Here is a 22,013-nt window from a genome sequence, read left to right as displayed (position 1 = left end):
TGCCTGCGGAGTGCAGAAGCACCCAGTGTGTTTTTAATCAGGCCCGGGGCTGGTAGTCATTAGTGGGCCCCGATTCTGAGCTCATTGTCTCTCTGACTCCCTCTGCGGAGGGAGTGAGAGAGAGAGAGAGAGAGAGAGAGAGAGAGAGAGAGAGAGAGAGAGAGAGAGAGAGAGAGAGAGAGAGAGAGAGGGGAAGAGAGTGAGAGAAAAAAAACGAGAGGGAGAGATAGCGTGCGTGTCAGATGTAAAGAGGTCTTAGAGGGTCATCCCCTTTAGATTTATGTGGTCAGAGCAGAGGGGAGTGGAGAGGAAGAAAGCGATGGGAGAGGGAAAGATAGAGAGAGAGAGGATGCATAAGGTTGGAAGAATGATTGAACGAGACATACAGTGCATCCGTCTTTTATCAGGATAAAGCAATAAGATGGAACATCAATCATGTAATTAATATCGCAACTGGAACAACCATCCTGGCTGCCCCGTCAGAACTGCATCCCTCCAGACCGGTAGACGTGGATGGGATTACCTTGACCTGGTTGTGCACAGCTGTCGCTGCATGGGGGGGCGTCGTGTGATCAGCTATGGGTCCTTTTCTAACAGTCCACGATGCCTTCTCTGAAGACTGCAGTCATTAGGGTGCAGTCTGACAACATTCTTATTGAACTGAGTTACGCTCTCTCTCAGGGCCCTAGCCCTGCGTCAAGCCCCTGCGAATGGGCCCAGCCCTGTTCACTGTAATATAGTGCATGACTGGCTCAGTCGTGCGGTTGCGGCCTTTGTTGTTGTTTGTCTTGCTGTTGTCTATGTTGACTCAAGGCCATGCACATTTTATGCACTTGGTTCTGGTTGCATGCCAAAGAGAGCCCTAGACACACACAGAAACACACAGACACACAGACACAGAGATACACAGAGATACACAGACGCGCACACGCACGCACGCACGCACGCACGCACGCACGCACGCACGCACGCACGCACGCACGCACGCACGCACGCACGCACGCACGCACGCACGCACGCACGCACGCACGCACGCACGCACGCACGCACGCACGCGCGCGCGCCGCGCGCGCGCACGCACACACACACACACACACACACACACACACACACACACACACACACACACACACACACACACACACACACACACACACACACACACACACACACTCACACACACACACACACACACACTGTACATAAAAATAGAGAGCTCCTCTGTCCTCGTTTGGGATCTGTTAAGTATAATTTGTCGGGGGAATTTGCAAGCTGTATTATGATTTTAACATAACACATTTTTAGGTTCTGCCTCGTCACAGACGACCTCAATTGTGGTGAGTTTTTTGCATTCCCTGCCCCATTAGGGTTTCTTGCTAACCTTGTTTTAAGGACCAAACAATGAAACAAGACTGCGGTAGAGATGAATGGTAAAGAAAAAGTAAAAACTCGTGGAAGAAAATAGCCCATTAACATTTCTCACATTCCTTCCCTTTTTTCCCTACGGTTATGCACTTGTATTACATCTTGGCTGGCTTCTCCTTAACTGGATATTATTTTATTTGAACCCGGGCCAGGTTTCAGGAGCACCGGCCTTAGCTGTGTAAACAACTGTCACCAGCAGGAGTCATAACTAATAGGTCTCTGCAGGCAGGGGTCACATGTAGTTTACATGTTTACCAGCTAATGGCTTCAGAGATGGTACTGCCTTGGTGCCGTAATGGACAGTAGCCAAATTTCATTTGCGGCTGGTTATCATCATCAATGGACAAAAGCACACATGCACGCACAGTCGCACACGTAGGTATACGTGAACAATAATATCGTCACTGTTCGGTATAAACATTGTATTTCCGTTCCATTTCTTTCATAAATGGATGCCCTATTTTATACTTCGTCATACGACGAAAATAGTCCATCTACAAGCTCACAGCGCGGTGATGCGATGACTTATAATGAAATGCGATCTTCACCTATAGAATGAAATGCCAAAAATAAGGATGCCAGATTGAAAGTGGTTGTTATGTGCCTGTCTTTGGGTTTTATGAATATTGAAACAATGAAAAGTATTAAAAGGAGCTTGCGACTAAATAATAACTACACTGGATCCTTTGGATTTCTTTAAAAGTGACGGTTTTGGACATACAAGGTTTCTGCCCGACAGTGACATAATATCCTTAAAAACAACGGTTAAGATTGGTTGTCTCACAGTGGAATGCATCAGCTTTTAGAGAACACATGGATGATCATTTGTAAAACTACAGCAGGTCCTCTGGGAATGTCTGACTGTTCAATGAAAACGTCTCCCCTGGATGAATTGTTATCACACAACTCTTTAACAGATACAGTACCTCGGGGCTTTGCTTTAATCCATTAAGACCGGGAACGCATCTGTGTCATTTTAAGATTTCTTTGGCTATTCAAAAATAGCAGATCTACAAGCTCATAGCTGGCACAGAGTGCCGCGCTATGAGCTTGATATTTTCTTCTGATATTTTTTATCGTGAAAATTTGTGCAAATCTTTGAATATATATATATATGTTTTAAGAGAACATTTGAATCTCAAATATTTGCTTCTGGGGGGGGGGGGGGGGTCCCTGGAACAACCTATTTTGAGATGGGGGTCCGCGGCCAAATACATATAATTTTGCGGGTCCATGACATGGAAAAGTTGGAGCACCACTGATGTAGCAGCATACTGTTAGGATTTAGAAAACATTTTTAGATACGTATTTGGCCGCGGACCCCCATCTCAAAATATATTGTTCCAGGGACCCCCCAGCAGCAAAGATTTGAGTTAAAAATGTTCGCTTTAAAAATATATATACATCCAAAGATTTTCAAAATGTTTAACGATGTTTTTAAAATAGCAGATCTACAAGCTTGTATATCTGCTATTTTTGAATAGCCAAAGAAATCTAAAATGATACAGATGCTTTTGCCGGTCTTAATGGCTTAATAGCAGCCGTTACATAAAAACCCAATTTGTTGCTCGTTTATCACAGTGAATGCCGCGGCATGTAGTCACCTGCGAGGCAGAGGTTAATGCATCCTACTTTGAGACTCTGTTGTGTCCTTGTAATCGTACACTTAGGCATTTCATGCCACCCAAGGCTTTGGATGGAAGCCTGCAGTCCTAATTCAAAAATTCCCTGTATCACAATATCCAACGCCCTCATTTCCAGTTCTCTCATGTACCTGAAGCTCACTTCATGTGACTCCTGCCTAAAATAGTACAGTTAACATTTCCATATCCAGAAGCATTCGCAGTAAGTGCACACACCGGACCATTAATCGAGTGAGGTTAACTGTACACACACACACAGTCATCATTATGTTTTACTTTTGTTATGCTCTGTTCTTTTCTCAGTTTCTTTGGCCTACAAAATACTTTAGTCCTATGAAAGCATTGATCCTGTGCCACCACATGGTTATGTAAAAAAAAGAGATAAGACTACTACGGTTTTCTCCCTAATGACTCCTTCGAAAGCTCATTGAGGATGTGGTGTGTCTGTGTATAGTTTCAATGTACACATAGGCGGCGGGTGAGCCTAACAATTGGGATGGCTGGGGGGTCGGCCGCGGCGCCAAAGTCGAATATGTGCGGTTTTTGGGCAGATTTTGTTAGTTCCTTTTAGTTTTTGGGTTACTTCGGTTTTAGGGTTAGGGTTAGGGTTAGGTTAGGGTTATGTTATTTAATTCATATTTTTGCCTGATTTTACTGATTTATTATCAAAAAAATAACTAAATAATGTTGCACACATATATTATATATAATTTGCACAATTACCAGAATTTCCCAGCATAACATTTGGGAAGGCTTAGCCTACCCTAGCCTTCATTACCCGCCGCCAATGAATGTACAGATTATTTACTTTTTTGGATATTCTACTGTTAGACTGATTATAGGTTCTTGGTTTACTTATGATCTTAGATGACTATTTCTATGCATTTGATGTATTACCTTGTGTTGTTCTAGCTTACTGTAAATCGCTCTGGACTAAGAGCGTCTGCTAAATGCCTGAATTGTAAATTGTACTGCATGCATGATGTCGGCACTTGCATTACCTTTTAACATGGAAGTTAGAATCACATTACAGCTCTCAGAACTGTGATGTTTTATATTTAACAAGCTGGATTATTTATTTTCCATGTAATACCCAGGTCTAATACATAGTCTACACCGGGGGTCTTCAACATTTTTCAGACCAAGGACCCCTTAGCAGAGAAAGAGAGATGAAGCAGGGACCCCCACTACATAATGTATAAAATTGTGTTGCAGAGCAAACTTTTTCATAGATTTCATAGATACAGTAGCTTCATAGACTTGTTTGACATACATTATCTTTTCTATGAATATGTTGGATTCACGTTAATGTGTATTTTCAGTGGGTATAATGTGTATTTACAGTTAACCTTTTAAACCCTCAATATTTAGTCAACTTGACTGTTTTTGGTCTGCTCTTTTTCCCCTCTCTCCGAAAATAGCAGATCTGCTTGTAGACCTGCGCTGCGAGGCGTTGTAAGCTTGTAGATCTGCTATTATCACAATTTTGGAACAGAGTCAAACTAAATTGAATGCCTCAACTCCTACAATTCCAAGTGCTTGTCAGGGTGGGGGGTCCCCAGTTCAAATGTGATTATTTTGGGGGGTCACGGCCTGAAAAGGTTGAGAACCACTGGGTTAGACTCTGTGTGTGTTTGGACCTCTGCTTTTACAAGTCAGGCGTTCAGGAACTAAAGATTATTCATTGTGTCCTCAATTGTGCCTAAAACGATTCCCGCACTAATCCTTCATCTTGTGTGTAATTGGATCAGAATCAGCCAATCGGCCGCTTGTTCTGACTGAGTGGTGTGATTGACATTGGGCTCTGCCTGACCGAGATGTGTGGCTGCAGAACATCGACGCCAAATGATCCGTCATACACTCGCTCCATGTATTTAATGCTTTAATCGCCCCAATCGTCTGCTAATGGCCTGCCCCATTATTCACATAAGAAACAGGTTCCAGTTAAAGCGGGGGGAAGTAAAGCAGTGTTGTGCATGGGTTTCCCGTGAAGCATCTAGTGTAGATCTTGGACTCGGCCCAGGGAGGGGTGTGTGTGTGTGTGTGTGTGTGTGTGTGTGTGTGTGTGTGTGTGTGTGTGTGTGTGTGTGTGTGTGTGTGTGTTGGGGTGGGGGGGTAAATTCTTTTGATGTTTGGTTTTCATGGGCAGGCACCATGTGTGAAAAAAGGGAGACCGTGTCTCATCTCTCCCCCCGCGGAGCAATCCACTTTTGACCCTGGCGATCACCTCAGATCTCCCCGTGGGCCTCCGGGGCCGAGCAGGGGTGTGAGGTTGTATCTTGTTAAAGGGTCAATGAGGTAGAACTGCGTGGCGCGGTTCATATTCGCCCCGCTCCCCATGGCAGGAGGGAGGGAGAGAGAGAGAGAGAGGGGGCTGCAGCCGGGGGGGATGGGATGGGGGGGTGTGGCACTCATCTCGACTCTCGTCAGGCCCCGGCGTGGGAGTATTTGTTTGGATGTGACTTCGTTTGTATTGCGCGATGCATCAAACACGACTCCCATCTGGATTCTAGAGGCTTTTGCACAGCAAACTACAGAGTGTTAATTTAACTTTGAGTGTCCAATTTTACACTTTCAGAGTTAAATTAAGCGTAGGCTCTCTCTGACAGTCGGCAACGCCACATCCATCATCTCCTTGTGTTTTTTAGGTGTGTGAGCTGAAGGCTGGAATGGGTTTAGTTGAGGTGACAGGGGGGACGGGGGACGGGGGTGGAGGGAGCCATGCTACATGGGGTGCAAATATTCCAAGCACGCCTGCACGCCTTGTCCACTGATCCTCACTGGTGACGTCCTCTGCCCCGCCTGTGCTGAAAGAACCTATGGCCAAGCCCCGCTTAACAGCCTCTGTACGACGTACATGCGTGCGTGTGAGCGTGTGTGCGCGTTTGTGTGTGTGAGTGTGTATGTGTGAGTCAATTACTAGACTTCCAGCACATTGAGCTACAGGTGTGAAAATTAGGTGTGAGATTTATGTGTGATAAATTACGAACAGGTGTGCTAATTTGAGCCACCCCACCTTTTCCTCGGCTCACCTCTCCCTCACTCTTTTCCGACGGAAAGACACATTTCTCGCGCAGCGTGGGAGAGGAATTCAGGGGATGTATATCAAGCGATGTACTGTAACATTGTCCGTGCACACTCCTGTTTTTCTTTATCCATAACGGCGGCCAGGTCTCTTTCATTATGATTTGGAATGTTGTATGAAAATATAAATTGTATTCTTATTTTTTTTGTGTCATTGTTAAAATTATTTACTACAATGGAATATTTTAGTTCTTTCTTATACAGTAAATTGTTCATCACACAGATTGCATTGATGAACTACAGCTTGCCAAGAATGTAGCTGCATGCTGTCAGCCTGGTGTTTTGATTTGCCGTTAGATTTAAGGAGATGTATAACGGAGCCATTATGATATCAAAGCACAATGTTCTGTACTATTATGGAACATAATATGGAACGACTGTGTCTACCAGAGGAATGATACGTGGAAAATGAGTTTGAACAATAACAGCAACATTTTCCTTAAAAAAAAAAAAAGGAATTGGGGTGGGGGTGGAGGAGGTGGTGGAGGTGGTGGTGGTGGTGGGAAGGGGGTGTAGAGGGGGCTGGGCAGAAACATAAACCACATGTTTGTCTTTCTAAAGCTTGCCCGGAGAGTGATAAAGTCCATCCTTATGAGTCATAGATTAACTCCCACGGTGATTCCATTCCCGAGTGCCATAAACTCCATAACACCTGCACCGACTGACTAGAGCGCATAAACTGGACATTATCATGAAGAGGATTGGAGGCAGATGTTGGCTGAGGATCTGTGCCACTCGGTAATGGCTGGTGGAGCATCTTTCTTATGGATTGTAACGAAGCACGTTGGGTTACAGTGTTGTACGTGTTGAACAGAACACAATATGGCAGTGAACACTTTTTAATTTCATGGAAGCTCAGTTTGATGTGCATTAGACCACGGGAGCCCAATCTACAGTGAAAAATCCTCAATGTTAATTTGACTCTCTCTCTACAGACCCGTAAGTGTCTGTTTGGTTCTGAATTATCAGTCATTTAGCTGGGCTCCCCTGGAACCCCCTCAAGGACTCCTTGAGGCCCCAAGACACCATGTTGTGAAACAGTGCAGTATGGCATAACTAAATAAAATAAAATATCAATTTAAACCAATTAATAAAGAAAACTATCAAACCGGTCTTATATTTTTGATTTTTTTTGCGCAATATTTAACTAATTTAAGCTGTCATTATGAACACTAAGACCTTTGTTTTGGAATCTGGGCTACACTGTAAAACGTTTTACAGGAACGCAACCCGTGGAGCAGAGGTCAGCCCATGGCTTGACCACTGCATTAGGGTCATCCTGGCAGTTGTTATTTCTCACATTGGACTTTTCTTTGGTCTGTATGAGGACACAGAGATTTTAGCCCCTATTACAGGTCTATTACGATCAAGGTCATTCTCATTTTGAATGGCCATCAACTTGATGGAACGTGGGAAACGACCGAAGCGCACAAACGTGCACTTAGGTCAGGCACCTTTCTCATTTTTTCAAAAAGAGGCTTTCGCAAGGTCTCACTCACATCAGGGAATCCACATGTGGGATTTGACCTGGTACACGGGACTTAAGTCAAAATCCATCATAAAGATATTAATAAGGAAGAAGTGAACCAACCTGAGTTGTTCATTCTTGGAGGGAGTGCTGCGGTGAGAACCATAAAGAACCCCGTACTGAGAGGCAGGGCTGGACAGATGGGCTAAATGTACTGAGAGTGTTTCCAGATTGACTTGAAATAGACGTCTCTGTCAGTAAAGATGGAGACGAGATGTCACGCAGACAATGACTATAAAGATCATTATCAGTGCAGTCGGGTCATGTTTTTGTCATTCGTGCCATTGTTTCAGTGAAGGGCTGGTCATGTGTTGGTATTTATCTTAATATTGTGCTATCAATTATCTTGTAAGAGTTAGGCTTTGAATCATTCTGAAACAAACCTGATGGTTTTACAATGAGAAGATAAAAGACCGGGCAGCATCTTTATCTAGAATAGGTCTGATCTGATCATGGACCCTCTTAACTTCTTGTATTCAATATTTTGACCTGCATGTGACTCAGTCTTTTGAATGGCAGCCAGGTCATTAACTTGAGGGGATTTTCTTTTTCTTTTTTCTTTTCATTCAGCTGAACACCTTTTTCATGTGGCCCTCATTTTGCTGGCACCTTGTTTTAATGAACCAAGCCATTTCCGAAACTGGGCCTGTTTTACCCATTGGCTGCAATACAGACCTCTCCACCCTTATACGTGATGCAGTAACCACTTTCAACCTGGCGTCCCTATTGTGGGCATGTCATTATAGGCAAAACATTTTTTAATGATTTTTACTAATATATATACAGTATGTAGACACGGCTATATTATCTTTTGTAGATAGGCTATTTTCACCTTGCCCGCTGGGTCTGTGTCGCAGGGACACTTTGACTATAGCTGAGTTAACACCATGTGACTCAATGCCCGGTTCTGTCCACGGTCAGCCTGATCCCTGCGGTCGGGACACATTTTGCACACTCAGGACAATAGCAACACAAGTGACATTCTTCAAAGGTTCTTGGCAAGTGGTGACACCGTCCTCGTTATCCACGGTGCTTCTCAGTCTCCCCCACTGGACTATACACAGTAAAATCCTCAGGGCCCTATTTTTACGGCGCAACTTAGCACCTGGCGCTATATCTTATCTTGCGCTGTGGGGGTGTGACCCAGCGCAATTTTGCTATCTTCCGCCAAGAGCATCACCGGCGCTAGACGCTAGACGTTATACAGCCCTGGATTAGGTGTGGTTTGGGCGTTACATTAATCAAACCAATCACAGTCTCGGCTGACATTTCCTTTAAGAACAAAGTTGCGCTTTGCGTAAGGCGCAGCTGTGCTATCTTTTGTGCGTTTAAGTGTCTCTATCAAAAGATTACAGAATGCTTTCCTAGCATCCTTGTGCCTCAAGTGAAAGCACGCGAGCGGGAGCACTCGGTCCAGCATTAATGATGTGATATACTGTAATCATGTCAGGAAACGCGGCTGAAACAAAAGTCCACTACTCACCGAAACATCACATTGAAAGGAGAGATGCCTAATCATGTCTCAAGTCCAACAGACATCTGTGATATCTTAACATATCAACAAATATTCACATTCTCAGTTGGCTATTATATATTAAAGTATCCCAATGTGTTGCATTTCTCCCCTTTTCTCTTTCCTCACAGTGACAACCTGACAGAGCTCTCCAAACGCGCACCGAATTGAGAGACATTCGTATGTTTCACTTAGTTTCACTTTTATTTCAGGGTTAATTAAGGATTAAGTGCTTGAAATGCCACCTCAATTGTGAGTGAAACATGAGTGTTGTGTTCAGATCGGATGGATTTAAACGAGTTAGGCAGTTGCTGTTGCTTTTTACTTCATCATGCATGCCAGGAACCCTCTGTGCGCACTGGGAGTGCATCCAACACTTCCATTTCAAGCTATATCAGTTAATTGAGTTGTAATCAAATCATAATTGATAATAGCGATACTTTGCTGATAACAGAGAACTTTTAATTATAGCAGTCGGTTGAGAATTTCATGCGGTATAGATGGATTAATGAAACTGAATGGTGTGAGGAGCGAACACCAGAACCACAACTTACATTTTAAATCATTGTCTTTGATTAGCCTAACTGGTGATACAAACACAATTGACACAATTATTGATTGATTGATTCAGCACTTTATTGAAAATGAATTCAAAACGATAAAAACACAAGAAAGTCTGAAGGCTTGTTTCCATTGTGGTTCACAATAGAATTGCAGTCACACGTCTTACAGGAATATTTGAATCACAATCGCTTAATTCAGAAGTGCCCGTGTCCAAGTGTATGTGTTGTGAAGTCGCTCTTGTGTACAACTAAACCCTTGCACTTTGCGTATAAGAAAAGCTCCAAGGGTCGTCTTAAGTGCAAGTGCAAAGTCTGTGGGGAAGGCTTAGCACTCTGATTGCAGGACACCATGCCTCATTTTAAGATCAACCACACCTCCACTCGCAAAGTTGCTGCACGGTGCTGTGGTATCTAGACAATCTTAAGCACAAAGCAGTTGCGTGTGGGGAAGATATCATAAAAGCCGGCGCAAGCCGACTTAATAAGTAATAGAAGATAGCAATGGTCACGGTTAATTTAACTCTGTGAACGTTCCAATGAAACTGAGTGAACTCGCAAGGGCACATTTTTACACTCACAGAATTAGAAATAGATAAATTGTCTTGTTTTGAGTGAAACCAGATTTCACTGTTATTGCCCTATATGGAAGTGGTCACGTATCCACAAGATCTAAGACGCGAAACAACAAAACATTTCATGTAGTGTAGTGTACACAATTCTGATGGAAAGGCAACGTTTTTATTCAGTAATTGTATTTGTTTCATCAAGACGAGTCACGTAGGGTAAACAGTAGCCGGATACAGCTAGTGGACATAGTGGTCTAGTGTAAAGCCTACATGAGCTAATAAGTCTGAAATCAAATGTGTTCATTCAGACTCTGGCTGCAAAATCATTATAAGCAGCAGGACTGTCCTAAATTATAAACATGTGCTTATAGTGTGATCAGTTAAAGTAAACTGGAAAAAAAAATTGATCCTAAAAGTTGACTATTTCCAGCTGGAAAGGAGTCGGACGCAAGGCCAACATATTTTCTGCTAAATTGGAGCAGAAACGTGCCTTCATGTGCTCATTGCTGCTGTGCCCCCATCCATACCCGCCCGTTTCTTTTCTTTTTTTCTTACAGAAATGTTTTGAGCGAAGTGTGACTTCCAGATCTGCGACAAATTAAGTCATACTGGGCTTAGAATGCGGGTGGTTTGATGTTGCTTTTCCATGTACCAACTTTAACAAGCTAGAACAGTGTCGAACCGTTCCAGGGGGCTGGTGAACATTGTGTGGACGGCCTGGGACGTTTACAGCGTGGACTTGGCTCCTCAGTCGGTTACGGCTACGGCGCATAAGCCTGGAGGGTTCCGTGGTTTGAACAGAGATCCAAGGAGCGGTTGGGTCTCAGTTCGATTTGAGGCCAGACTGCTGGTGGTACTGTAGCTGCTATGCTGTGGCACATGTCTCTGCCTCAGTGCTCCTTCACGATACTTCACGATAGCTCGCCATCGCTCTCTCTCTCTCTCTCACCTGTGGGTGGGTACTACTGTATACAGTAGGCACTAGGGGTGCAACAGTTAATCGAACTAATCGATTTAATCGATTATAAAAAAAATATCGATGATCGATAGTTTAATAAATATAATTGATTAATAATCTATCCCTATTTTGAGAATGTCATAATAATAGCCAAACTTTTCCAAAAATAAAGATTAGTGAAGCTCACATTTTTACACGACAATGCAATTAAGTATATCTAAGTATATATATTTTATAGGCACTTCTCGATTATTCGATTAATCCAAAATGCAATCGATAGAATAATCGCTAAGAAAATAATCGATAGTTGGTGTCGGGTAGGACACCTGGTTGACAAGTAGTACTGACTGTAGCTCATAAGCACAATATCTCCCCTGGACAAGCGGATATTGGCCCAAGGGCCAATATCCTGGGTTCGGATCCCAGGGAGACCTGGGTTCGGATCCCAGATAGTACATACAAATTACAGATTGCGTTGTACTGAAAGTAACATTTTTAAACAATAAACAGTATATAGCCAATGGCTAGCTGCCATCATAGTAGTAGTCAGTGTTATTCAATTTACATCTCAGGGGACCTTGGACAAATGTAGAGAAATTAAACATAACTATGTTAGTCTAGATTAACAAATAAAAGCTCTTGTAGTCGATCTTGTGTTACTTGTTTTGTAGATTTGTAGTCTCACCGTGAGCCTGTTTGTCTATAGTATACGCCTTCACGCCCACTCCGCCTGCATAACCTTGACCTTGGACCTTGATTTTGATTTTTTTTTTTTTTTTTTACGATTTTGTAACCCTATTTTTTACACCCAGTGCCAATTGTCTATGTAATCCTGGGCACTACCTTCCCTCTGCCAACCTAGGGAGGCCAGGGCCGAGCTCATGCCTCCTTCAATGCATGAGAGCCTACTGACCTTCTTATCACCTGACAGGGGAGAATTTCCCTGGTTGGACGTAGCGCGTGGAAGGAACACGTTATTCCAACTAGTTCCTTTCCCCTCCATCAGGCGCCCCGGTTGGCCAGGGAGAGGCAGTATAGTGACCAGGATTACTGCATGTTTTTGTGAGGGTTCCTACCCTAGGGAACACAGGGAGAACATACAAACTCCACAGATTCTTGATTCTTAACCACCTCATCCCATGATATAATAATTTCCCATTCAATGTGATGATATAGTGATTAAACAGTCATCCGAACATCCTACAGTATAAGACACAAGATCCAAAGATGAAGACTATTCAAATATGCTTAGTTGACCGGGTGCCCCAGGGCTCTTTACTTCGTCCGCTCCCTTTTCCCCTCAACTCCAAATATCTGTGGCGATCTACAAGCTCACAACATGTTGTGTTGTGACGTGTTGTGAGTGACCTTGTAGATCTGCTATTTTCGCCAAATGTTCGCCCCCGGAATAGTAACGCTACAGTTCATGAGGTTAAAGCCAGACATAATGGGATGGTGACTTATGCGTGTTTCTAGCAGGGAACAATCATCAACCGTTGTTCATAAAACAGTGATGGTAGTCTAATTAGATCATCAACTGGTGACTGATCATAAACTGCAATCAATATATTGGTCAATGTGGAATCAGAACTTAAAATACTTTTAAAAATCACCAGTGCTAAAAAATTATAGAGGAAACACTGCGTTTAATCCGTAACTCCCCAGGCCATTACTCTGCATAAAAAAAATCTGTCTGAGAATGTGCTCTTGTTCTAACTGTTAAGTAAGGTTTGAAAAAACAAAAGAACAAAAATTATGTGTAATTTGCCTTTTTATGGTTTCAAGTTGCAGAAAGTAGTAATGAGTAATGTGGATGATTTCATGGGGAGTGGTGGCTGCGTGAGAGGCAGGAGGCTGCTTGGCCAGGGGTTGCAACCTCTGTTTGTGGGGGCTTTTTGGCAACAGTGGCTGACGCCTGTCACGCTTCCTTTGGAATTGTAAAAAAAAACTACCTGAGACAGAGAACGGTTCTGCTGGATCTCACTGTGGCTCTAATTGGCCTTGAGCTGCGTTCAAAACAAACCTCCCAGCAACGCCGCCGCTGCTGAATGAAACTGCCATGCTCCAAACATGAAGTCATACTCCATTTTATGAGCTCAAGTGTTTTGCATGAATGAAAGACCAAAACGTCACCTGACTGCACCAGGAAGTAGGACCAACTGAAATATCACAATATGTATTTCGATATCAATATGATGGTGATATCGTGGGGATGAGTAGTGATGATTTTGCTAAATTTTTACACAATGAGATTTTTTCTCAGTAATAATCAGTAATGCCTATTTAATGACTAAGTGGTGTCTAAAGTCTAATAACAGCTAGAACAGTCAGGTAAGTTCAGAAAATGACATCACTTTACTGTAGTAAAAAAGCAGGATATCACAATACAATTCAAAATACTAGCTGATATCTAGTCTCATCATAACACGCTATCAATATAATATTGATATATTGCCCAGCCCTACCAGGGGTGCTCAGTGAGTGTCTGCTGAACAGGGCGTATCATCTTGCAAAATTAAGTAAGTGGAGTAATGTCTATTTTATGCTCCTTCATACGATGGTGTCGCGGACCGAAACTAGCCGATCTATAAACTCACAACGTGTTGCATCCGCAATGCATAGTGAACTTATAGATTGGCTATATTCAGCGCACGGATGGTGATTGATAACCAAAAGGCCGGCTGATCCCAAATCTGTGCATTTTAGAGGCACTCTCACAAGCTAGCCACTGCAAATGGCTTGACCGTTTAAGGGTGAGATGTTTCTCTGACGGACTCATTATGTGGTTCCTATACCCGAAAGCAGTGCTTTGTGTGCACCACCATACTTCCCTATAGAAATGTTGCACATCACTTGGCCTGTAATATCTGTCCTCTATGCTTGTTGGGCCTCTGCACTCAAGAGTGGTTGTAGTGTCTTCTCTAGCGATGTTCAAAGGGGCCCTGGCTTTTGTAAATACAATACTTGCGGCTCAGAGGGATGATTAGTTGGCCGTCAGAAGTGGGCACTGTGGAGATGTTTCGTTTTAAGTAATATTTATTCTGTGGTTGAAACTGTAAACTCTGTTGGTTTATCACGAGTATAGGGAGTGGCACTTTTTTCATGGTGTGTACTGTGCACTTATTTTCCCCCTTTTTTAAAAACATGCATGGTGAACCGTGCTATCCATAATCTCACAATGACCATCTTCTACATGTTTTGGGCCTTTTGGTTTTGAACTGGAAGGCCTGACAAACTGACAAAAAAGGGGGGAAGAGAAAAAAAGACAAAAAGACCTTAACCGCTGCAGAAAAAAGAGAAAAAATAAAGCTGGCAAGCATGTGTCAAAGTATGGTTAACATTTGGATGGGTTGGTTTTGAATGTATCTACTGTTTGTAGTAAAAAAAAAAAGAAAAAACAGTTTATGCGAATAAGCCAGAGCCGTAACTCAGAACACTGCACACTATCACTGTGTGTTTAAAGCACAGTTTGGTGCCAAATTAGGTTAAGATGCTGTAATTTGGAGAAATCCCAGAACTTCCGCCAGAACCGACGTACTTTGATCGTGTCCAGGTAGTGTGACTTAAAATCATGGCTGTGGACGGTGTTTACACATCTGAGCCGCATAGTGTTCAGCTGTTTCTTGGAGAAGTGCACAGTCAAATCCTTAGCGTTAATTTAACTCTGAGATTGTACAAATGTAACCAAATGGACCCATATTTGCAACCACATTCGTGAGCATGCACCATGGTTCATGGCTCATTTAGTCGAGGACCCCATGGAACTCTCTCAAGGACCCCCTGCTGGGGGTTTCCCGGACCTCCACTGTGGAAACCCTTGACTCAAAGTAAATGGTTAAAAGTGTGATGTGGGAGAAATGTCAGCTTCTGTTACTCCTTAATACGTCTGCACAAAACTGCACTTTTGACTCTCACGCTAAGAGAGAAGGCTGTTGCTTGTTTTTCTCCTTTACCTTGATTCAAATTGAGCTCATGTTGGGCGAGTGTTTTATTGATGACTGACTGAAAGCAGTTGGCAGTTAACAGATTGATGTAAAGAGCGCTAGACGTCGCCCCGGTGGTGTAGGACGTGAGTTGGACGGCGGCTGCTCCAGACATTGTAAATTGTGGCCGCCCCGCTGACATACCTGTGGGCTGAACGTCGAGAGAAAAAAAAAAACCTCTACAGACAGACACGGACAGGCGAACGCAGACACGCACATGTACAACCTGATCCAAATGTCTCCCTAGATCAGCACCAAAAAATGCTTCACTCAACCGTAGAGGACTTCCTTCCCTTTTTTTCTCTCTCTCTCTCTTTCAGTCATATGGTAATTGTCGGATGTGGGATCCGCTGGATCCAAACTTCGCATGCTGCTGTTGACCTCAATCAGCATGTGCTGCGAAATACGGCAACCAGCAAAACAAAATGTTCAGCAAAGTCAAACAAACGGTGCGGACAGCACCACCAGCCAGCCAAGATTGTTATGAGGCTTTTCACTGACTGTAATCCCACTGCTGACTGATCAGCTAGTGAGCTTAGATGATTGCATGTATTGTACAGTATGTATAGTATTTATGTTAGAATAGAATATTTATGTTATGTTGTAATATATGATTGAAACTGCCGGAATTGAAACTAGAAACACAGTTTATCAGAGAGAAACCCTCCAATGATGATACAAGCCAAGATTGTTATGAAGCATGTCACTGGCTGTAATCCCCTTGTTGACTATACAGCTAGTGAGCTGCCTGAAGATGATCATTGTGTGTACAGTATAGTATTTATGTTAAACTAGTCTGTTTAACATAAATACTGGAACTGCCGTAATTGAACTAGAAACAGTTTGTTATTGAGAAAACCCTCCAATGATGATGATGTTTGTGATTACACCCTTCCTATGACCATTTTAATATTTCCCTTTCCTTAAAGGGATAGTTCACACAACAAATTACTTTTTTTCTATCGATTAGTCACCCCATGGAGATCTTTTTTTTGTTTTTGTCGCATTCCTAAGCCAATAATTAATAAGCGTTTCCGGTAGGAGACATAAAGGAGACTCTTTGTGTCTCCTACCGAAACTGCTGCCGGGCATCAAATTATTGGCTTAGGAATGCGACAAAGATATCCATGAATTCAAGTCTCCATGGGGTGACTAATCGATAGAAAAACAGTCATTTTGGGGGTCAACTATCCCTTTAACTGGGGAAAGAAATGGAAGATTCTTCACATAGAATTTGTCAGAGCTGCATTTTACCTATCCTAACTATTAGGAACAGTGGGCAGCTACTAAGCAGTGCCCAGGGAACAGTTAAGCAGATGAACTCTATGCATCCCTATCCTGGGGAGCGAACGTTGGGCAGAATTAGCTGATCTACAAGCTCAGAACGCATCGCAACAAGACGTGTAATGAGCTTGCAGTTTGGCTATAGCTCTTAGATAAATGTGGAGGGAAATGGCGTGGGTCTAGTATAGACCCCTGGGGGGACTCCGGTCAACAAAGTAGGGTTTAAGGGGTTAATGGTTCACCGTCTTGCTCTTGGACTTTTTTTTTTCTTTTGAGACAGTGCCAGGAGGAGCCGTGATCGAACCGGGAACCTTTTGATTCCCAGGCGACTGCTCTACCTCCCGAGCCACTTGCCAACTTTTTACAGTTCTTTGCTTTGGCAAGGTGCTGTTCCACTCTTTTCATCGTTGTGTTAACAGTTGAATTTGGAGAGCGCAGATCAATTTAATGTGATTGTCAGCTTGTCGTAAATATGTAAGGAGTTGTGTATTTTCACTAAGTGGAAAGATGGAAAGATTGACAGTTTGAAGCAGCAGATATATTTGTAGTGAAAGTAATTACTTTGTGGTGTTATCTTTGAAACTAAACCCACCAATTTTGTAGATTTTGCGAGCAGCTTCATGACCAGAAACAGGTTTGTTATTAAAAGTTGGAATATTTTGAGGAACATTTATTTCTTAAATGCTCAATCAGTGAGGCAAATGACAGCTCTAAAGTCTATGAACTTAAACATACTGTGCGAGACACTCAATTTTAAGTCATTATTTTCATGTTATGCCGTTAGATATGCAATTAGCCATTTATCAAGTTTGAGTCCGGTATTCAAAATGTACTTAAAAGTACAAAAGTATTGGCATCAGAATATACTTAACATACCAAAAGTAAAGGTACTCATAATGCAGAAGGTTTCACAAGTTTTCATATGTATAAAATGTTTAAAAATCCTTTGAAAATAGCAGATCTACAAGCTCACAACACGTCGCAAAGCGACGCGTTGTGAGCTTGTAGATCTGCTATTTTCAAATTGCCAAAGTATATAGGTCAGATCAAAATCCACATAACTAAAGTTTTCAAATAATTATAGTGGACAAAAAGTACAATATTTGCCTCTGAGATGTAATGGAGTAGAAGTAAAAGTATTGACAATTGGAAATACTCCAGTAAAGTAAAAGTACCTCAAAATTGTACTTAAGTACAGTACTTGAGTAAGTGTACTCAGTTACTTTCCACCACGGCATGTAGTAGACCCATCTCACAATGCTGTTAGCATTAACTTAACCAGTTATTAACATTATTATTAGACAGATCAGTTACTACCTATAAGTCATTATCTTTCTTAGTTTTCCAGAGTTCACTATTTAGTTCAGTATTTTATGGTTACACATAGCACGGCAGTCTTACAGTACTTAGCATAAAATTTGCAATGCCCACCGCGGAGAATCTATTTTTGGATATTTCCTGATTTTCTGACAACACACGCTTTGTCCCAATTTGCCTGCTGGCTTGTAGAAATGGGACATTTTTTATTTGTTTATTTGTTTATTTTCTAACAAACTTGACAGATAGGGGCTTTAGGGGTGTTTTTCACATCATATTTTTTTTGAAAAATGTTGAATTATTTTTGCCTATAATAGCATGCTCAAAATAGGGATGCCAGGTTGAAAGTTTGTCTGTGGGTTTCATAAATATTTAACCAATGAAAAGTACTGCGTTAACAAGAGCTTGGGACTATATAATAACCACATTGGATCCATTGGACAGGTTATTTTTTCCATTTCCTGAAAAGTAACGGTTTTGGACATACTGTCCAAGGTTTCTACCCGACAGCGACAATATGTTGGTATCTGAACACTGTAGAGAAAGTAATTGAAAAAAAAAAAAGATTTTAAGTCTATACTTTTAAACTAAAGCTATGATTCCAACAGGGCACAGTATCATTTACACTAAGCAAAGTGTCTTTCTCCTTGGGGGGAGTTCATTACATTGAGAGATTACCTTACTTGGCGCAGCGAAAAATGATGAACGAGAAAAACGTCAATGCTAGATTGACAGTTGAACATTAGAAATCAGTTTTCCATCTCAGGACAGCAGGAAGCCAAAACTTTAAGAGTTATTTGGGCTTATTCCCCCAATACGTCTCACGGAGTGAGTGATACTGACTGGAGATGAGCAATCAACAGTGCATGTGATGAATAGACCTGGAGCACACTTCCCAGTGCTGGCCATGATGGATGAGGTGTTGCTGTGAGCCTCATCTCTAAAGACCATCAGAGACACATTCTGATTACCACTTAATCTCACTCCATCCACCCCTCTTCCACCAGACTGAGTGGAGTTTGGCAGGGCCGTCAGACCGTACCTCTCTGTAGGCTGGTTCTCTGTATTCCAGCTGAATAAGTAAATAAAAAAAGAAGAAATCGGTGAATCCAAGTCAGCCACTGACATCCGCTCGCTGATTTTCGCATGATTACAAACTGATGCTCGCACTGGGCCCACTTAGCGCTTTTCTTTTGTCTGAGGCAAATCTGTTCAGAGAAATCTAATACGTGGATCCGTGGCCAATAACACAGGCCTGCTCTGCTCTGTCTCCCACGGCTTGTCCAGTTTGCTACACGGTGTTTTATTAAGCGTTGTGGTAGGTCGCCCAGTTGGAGCTGTGCTGTTACCCTGTCTCCGACTGTGATATTTAAAACTTGGCTCAGATCAATAGAAGTGTCTCTCGTTTGGAGAGATTGCATGCGCCCAAGGACATTTTCCTGTAAACGGGACGCTAAGGAGTTTACATTAAGAGTCACTTATTGTGGAATGGACTGCCTTTTTACTGGCTTCTTTGTCTTCCGCAGGCAACTCGAGCTGGGGCCAGAGTCACTGTGGTTTGGGGGCTTTCATCGGCTGTCTCAACACAATCGTTCAGGGGAGCAGCTCTGACCAGAATTAATGCAATATTCACATTCATAACCAATCAGCGCTCAAACTTTGAGAGGGGAACCAGAGTTTGCATCAATGACAAATTGTTGAAGTGGACATATTTCCAATGAATTAGAGAGTATCCCACTGACATATCTATTACGGTTGTTTTGCTTTTACTCTTGTACTCTTGTACTCTTGTAGTACTTTCCTTTTCGACTGGTTGGACCCCCTACGTGTTGAACCGATGTTCACCCTCGAGTTCACCCATGTCCTCATCCTAGGGCGAAAGTTACGGTTGACCACAGTTTTGTCATGCTGAAACTGTGGTGCTATTCAAGCAACTTGCTTTAGGCCTACGACACAAAAGAGAAAGAATCAATTCACCATTTTATTACGCGTTCGTGCACCCTATCCAGCCTACAGTATGTGGTTTCATTTACCAGTTAGATATGGCTGTCATTAATCAAACTTGCACATTGTCAGTGGAATATCGGTGACACAGAGGAATGTCACATCCACAACAATACCTGGGAATCTCAGTGCTGAAGGGAGATTTCGTTAGCGCCCACACAGAACTCTGAGGAAACACCACAGTCTGGGTATTTGTTTTCCAAGTGCTCAGACTAGAGGCCTCAGAATTCTTGTAACACTCAAGTGTAGTCCAGTGTATCATTTAACATGGCACTGGATTTTGCATTTTATTACAGCCCACTAATAATTTTTCCTGTTTTCTCTCCTCTCTCTCTCTCTCTCTATGTGTATGTGTGTGTGTGTGTGTGTGTGTGTGTGTGTGTGTGTGTGTGTGTGTGTGTGTGTGTGTGTGTGTGTGTGTGTGTGTGTGTGTGTGTGTGTGTGTGTGTGTGTGTGTGTGTGTGTGTGTGTGTGTGTGTGTCCGTGTGTGTGTCTGTGTCCGTGTGTGCGTGTGCGTGTGCGTGTGCGTGTGCGTGTGCGTGTGCGTGTGCGTGTGCGTGTGCGTGTGCTTGTGCGTGTGTGTGCGTGTGCGTGTGCGTGTGTGTGTGTGTGTGTGTGTGTGTGTGTGTGTGTGTCCTGCAGCTAGTTATGGTGCGTACCCCATGTGTAAGGGCTGTTCGGTGTGCTCCAGGGACAACGGCTGTGTAAACTGCCAGCCCAAGCTCTTCCTGTTCCTGCGGAGGGAGAGGATGAGGCAGTACGGCGAGTGTCTCCACGACTGCCCGTCAGGATACTACGGCATGCGCAGCCCCGACATCAACATGTGCTCCAGTAAGTCTCCCCTTCACGCCAGCCCGTCGCCCTTGAACCCAACCGCTGTCGCCCCCCCGGCCCGACCCCCACCCCCTGTCTTCCTACACCACCCCTAACCCCCCCTCCACACCCCCTCCCCCAGTCCCTAGCCTCCTCAACTTCCCCTCTCCCACATCACATGATTTATTGTCTCGTCACATGCTCCTTATCCAGAGGAGATACACATGCCTCAGATTTTTAACGGCTGATCCATTCACACATGAAGCCAGTTCTCCTTCCAGGGGTTAACACTGGCTCCCAGCAGGCTGCTATCCATCCATTTTCTTAAAGCGGGAAGGCTAATTCAGGACCGTCGACCGAACGCCCTCGACCATGTCATTCACCATAATCTCAAAGACAAATCTGATCAAAGATTAGCATCAGGCCATTAAACTAAATGGTTCATCAAGTGACCACAGGGACTGATGCTGTAGATCCAGGGTTCACCAGGCGGTTTAATTTCTTGGCTTTTGTTTTTTGAAGTGGGGCTTGGTCACCTGCCTGGAGTAGCATGATTGACAGTGGCTAGTGTAATTGACCGACTCTACTGACAGATTTAAAAGTGTTTGGCTGCTGACTAGACTGCCTGACCATTATTGCTATTTTGACACAATGAATAGAATAGATTCATGGGCTGTCTGGTCAGTGTGTTTTCCCACAAACAGTACCATTTCATGGAAAAGCTTGTTTTGGTTTCATAACGTAAAACAGACCACACCTTCGGTCACACACTGAATTCATGTTTTCTGTTTTAAAGCGAGAATAAAAAAGAAAAAGAAAAAAGTGTTCCTCACTCTCTCGTCGAAGAATAACTCCCAAAATCCAATTAATGGAACGTCCCGCTCTCCTCTTTATCCTTCTCCCCAATCTCATAACCTTATTTTAACATCGGGTTCGGGCCTGAGAGAGACAGCCTTTATAGGTTTACATGGAGCCTGAGGTGTTGGCTGAGTGTTTCATGTGAAAACAGAGAGGAACTTGAACCCATTTGGTTCCGTGAGCCAAGCTCCTGACAGACACGCTGAAATGAGGCCCCAGAGGAGAGTGTCAGGACCTTTAGGCCCAATAATCCAGGCACGCAGCAAACCAAAGAAAAAAATAAGCTATGTTCTGCTTACCCAATCACTGCCTGGTCTCCATGTGCATACATCTACTTGGCTGAGTTGGCTCCAGACAAATATGGCAAGGAGATACCAACAAGAACACACCCGCTTGTAGTAAACTGCTGGTATCAATTGGATGCCCCCTTCCAAACACATACTCCCTCCGTGCGCTTGTATACACACATACACG

At 43.2% G+C, this 22,013-nt stretch overlaps 1 protein-coding gene across 2 annotated transcripts in view; it reads left to right on the top strand.

Annotated features, from left to right (window-relative positions):
• Positions 1–22,013, top strand: part of rspo2 (R-spondin 2) — a 65,697-nt gene that overhangs the window by 10,598 nt on the left and 33,086 nt on the right. For both annotated transcript variants that reach the window (XM_080426318.1, XM_080426317.1), the window contains exon 3: positions 20,511–20,699. In XM_080426318.1, the coding sequence (XP_080282444.1) occupies positions 20,511–20,699 (189 nt within the window). The remainder of the gene's footprint in view (positions 1–20,510; positions 20,700–22,013) is intronic.

This window comes from Gymnoscopelus braueri, assembly GCF_963280865.1.
Source record: "Gymnoscopelus braueri genome assembly, chromosome: 4".
NCBI lineage: Eukaryota > Metazoa > Chordata > Actinopteri > Myctophiformes > Myctophidae > Gymnoscopelus > Gymnoscopelus braueri.
The sequence above is the reverse complement of the archived record's forward strand: the minus strand, read 5'-3'. Positions and strand labels throughout refer to the sequence as shown.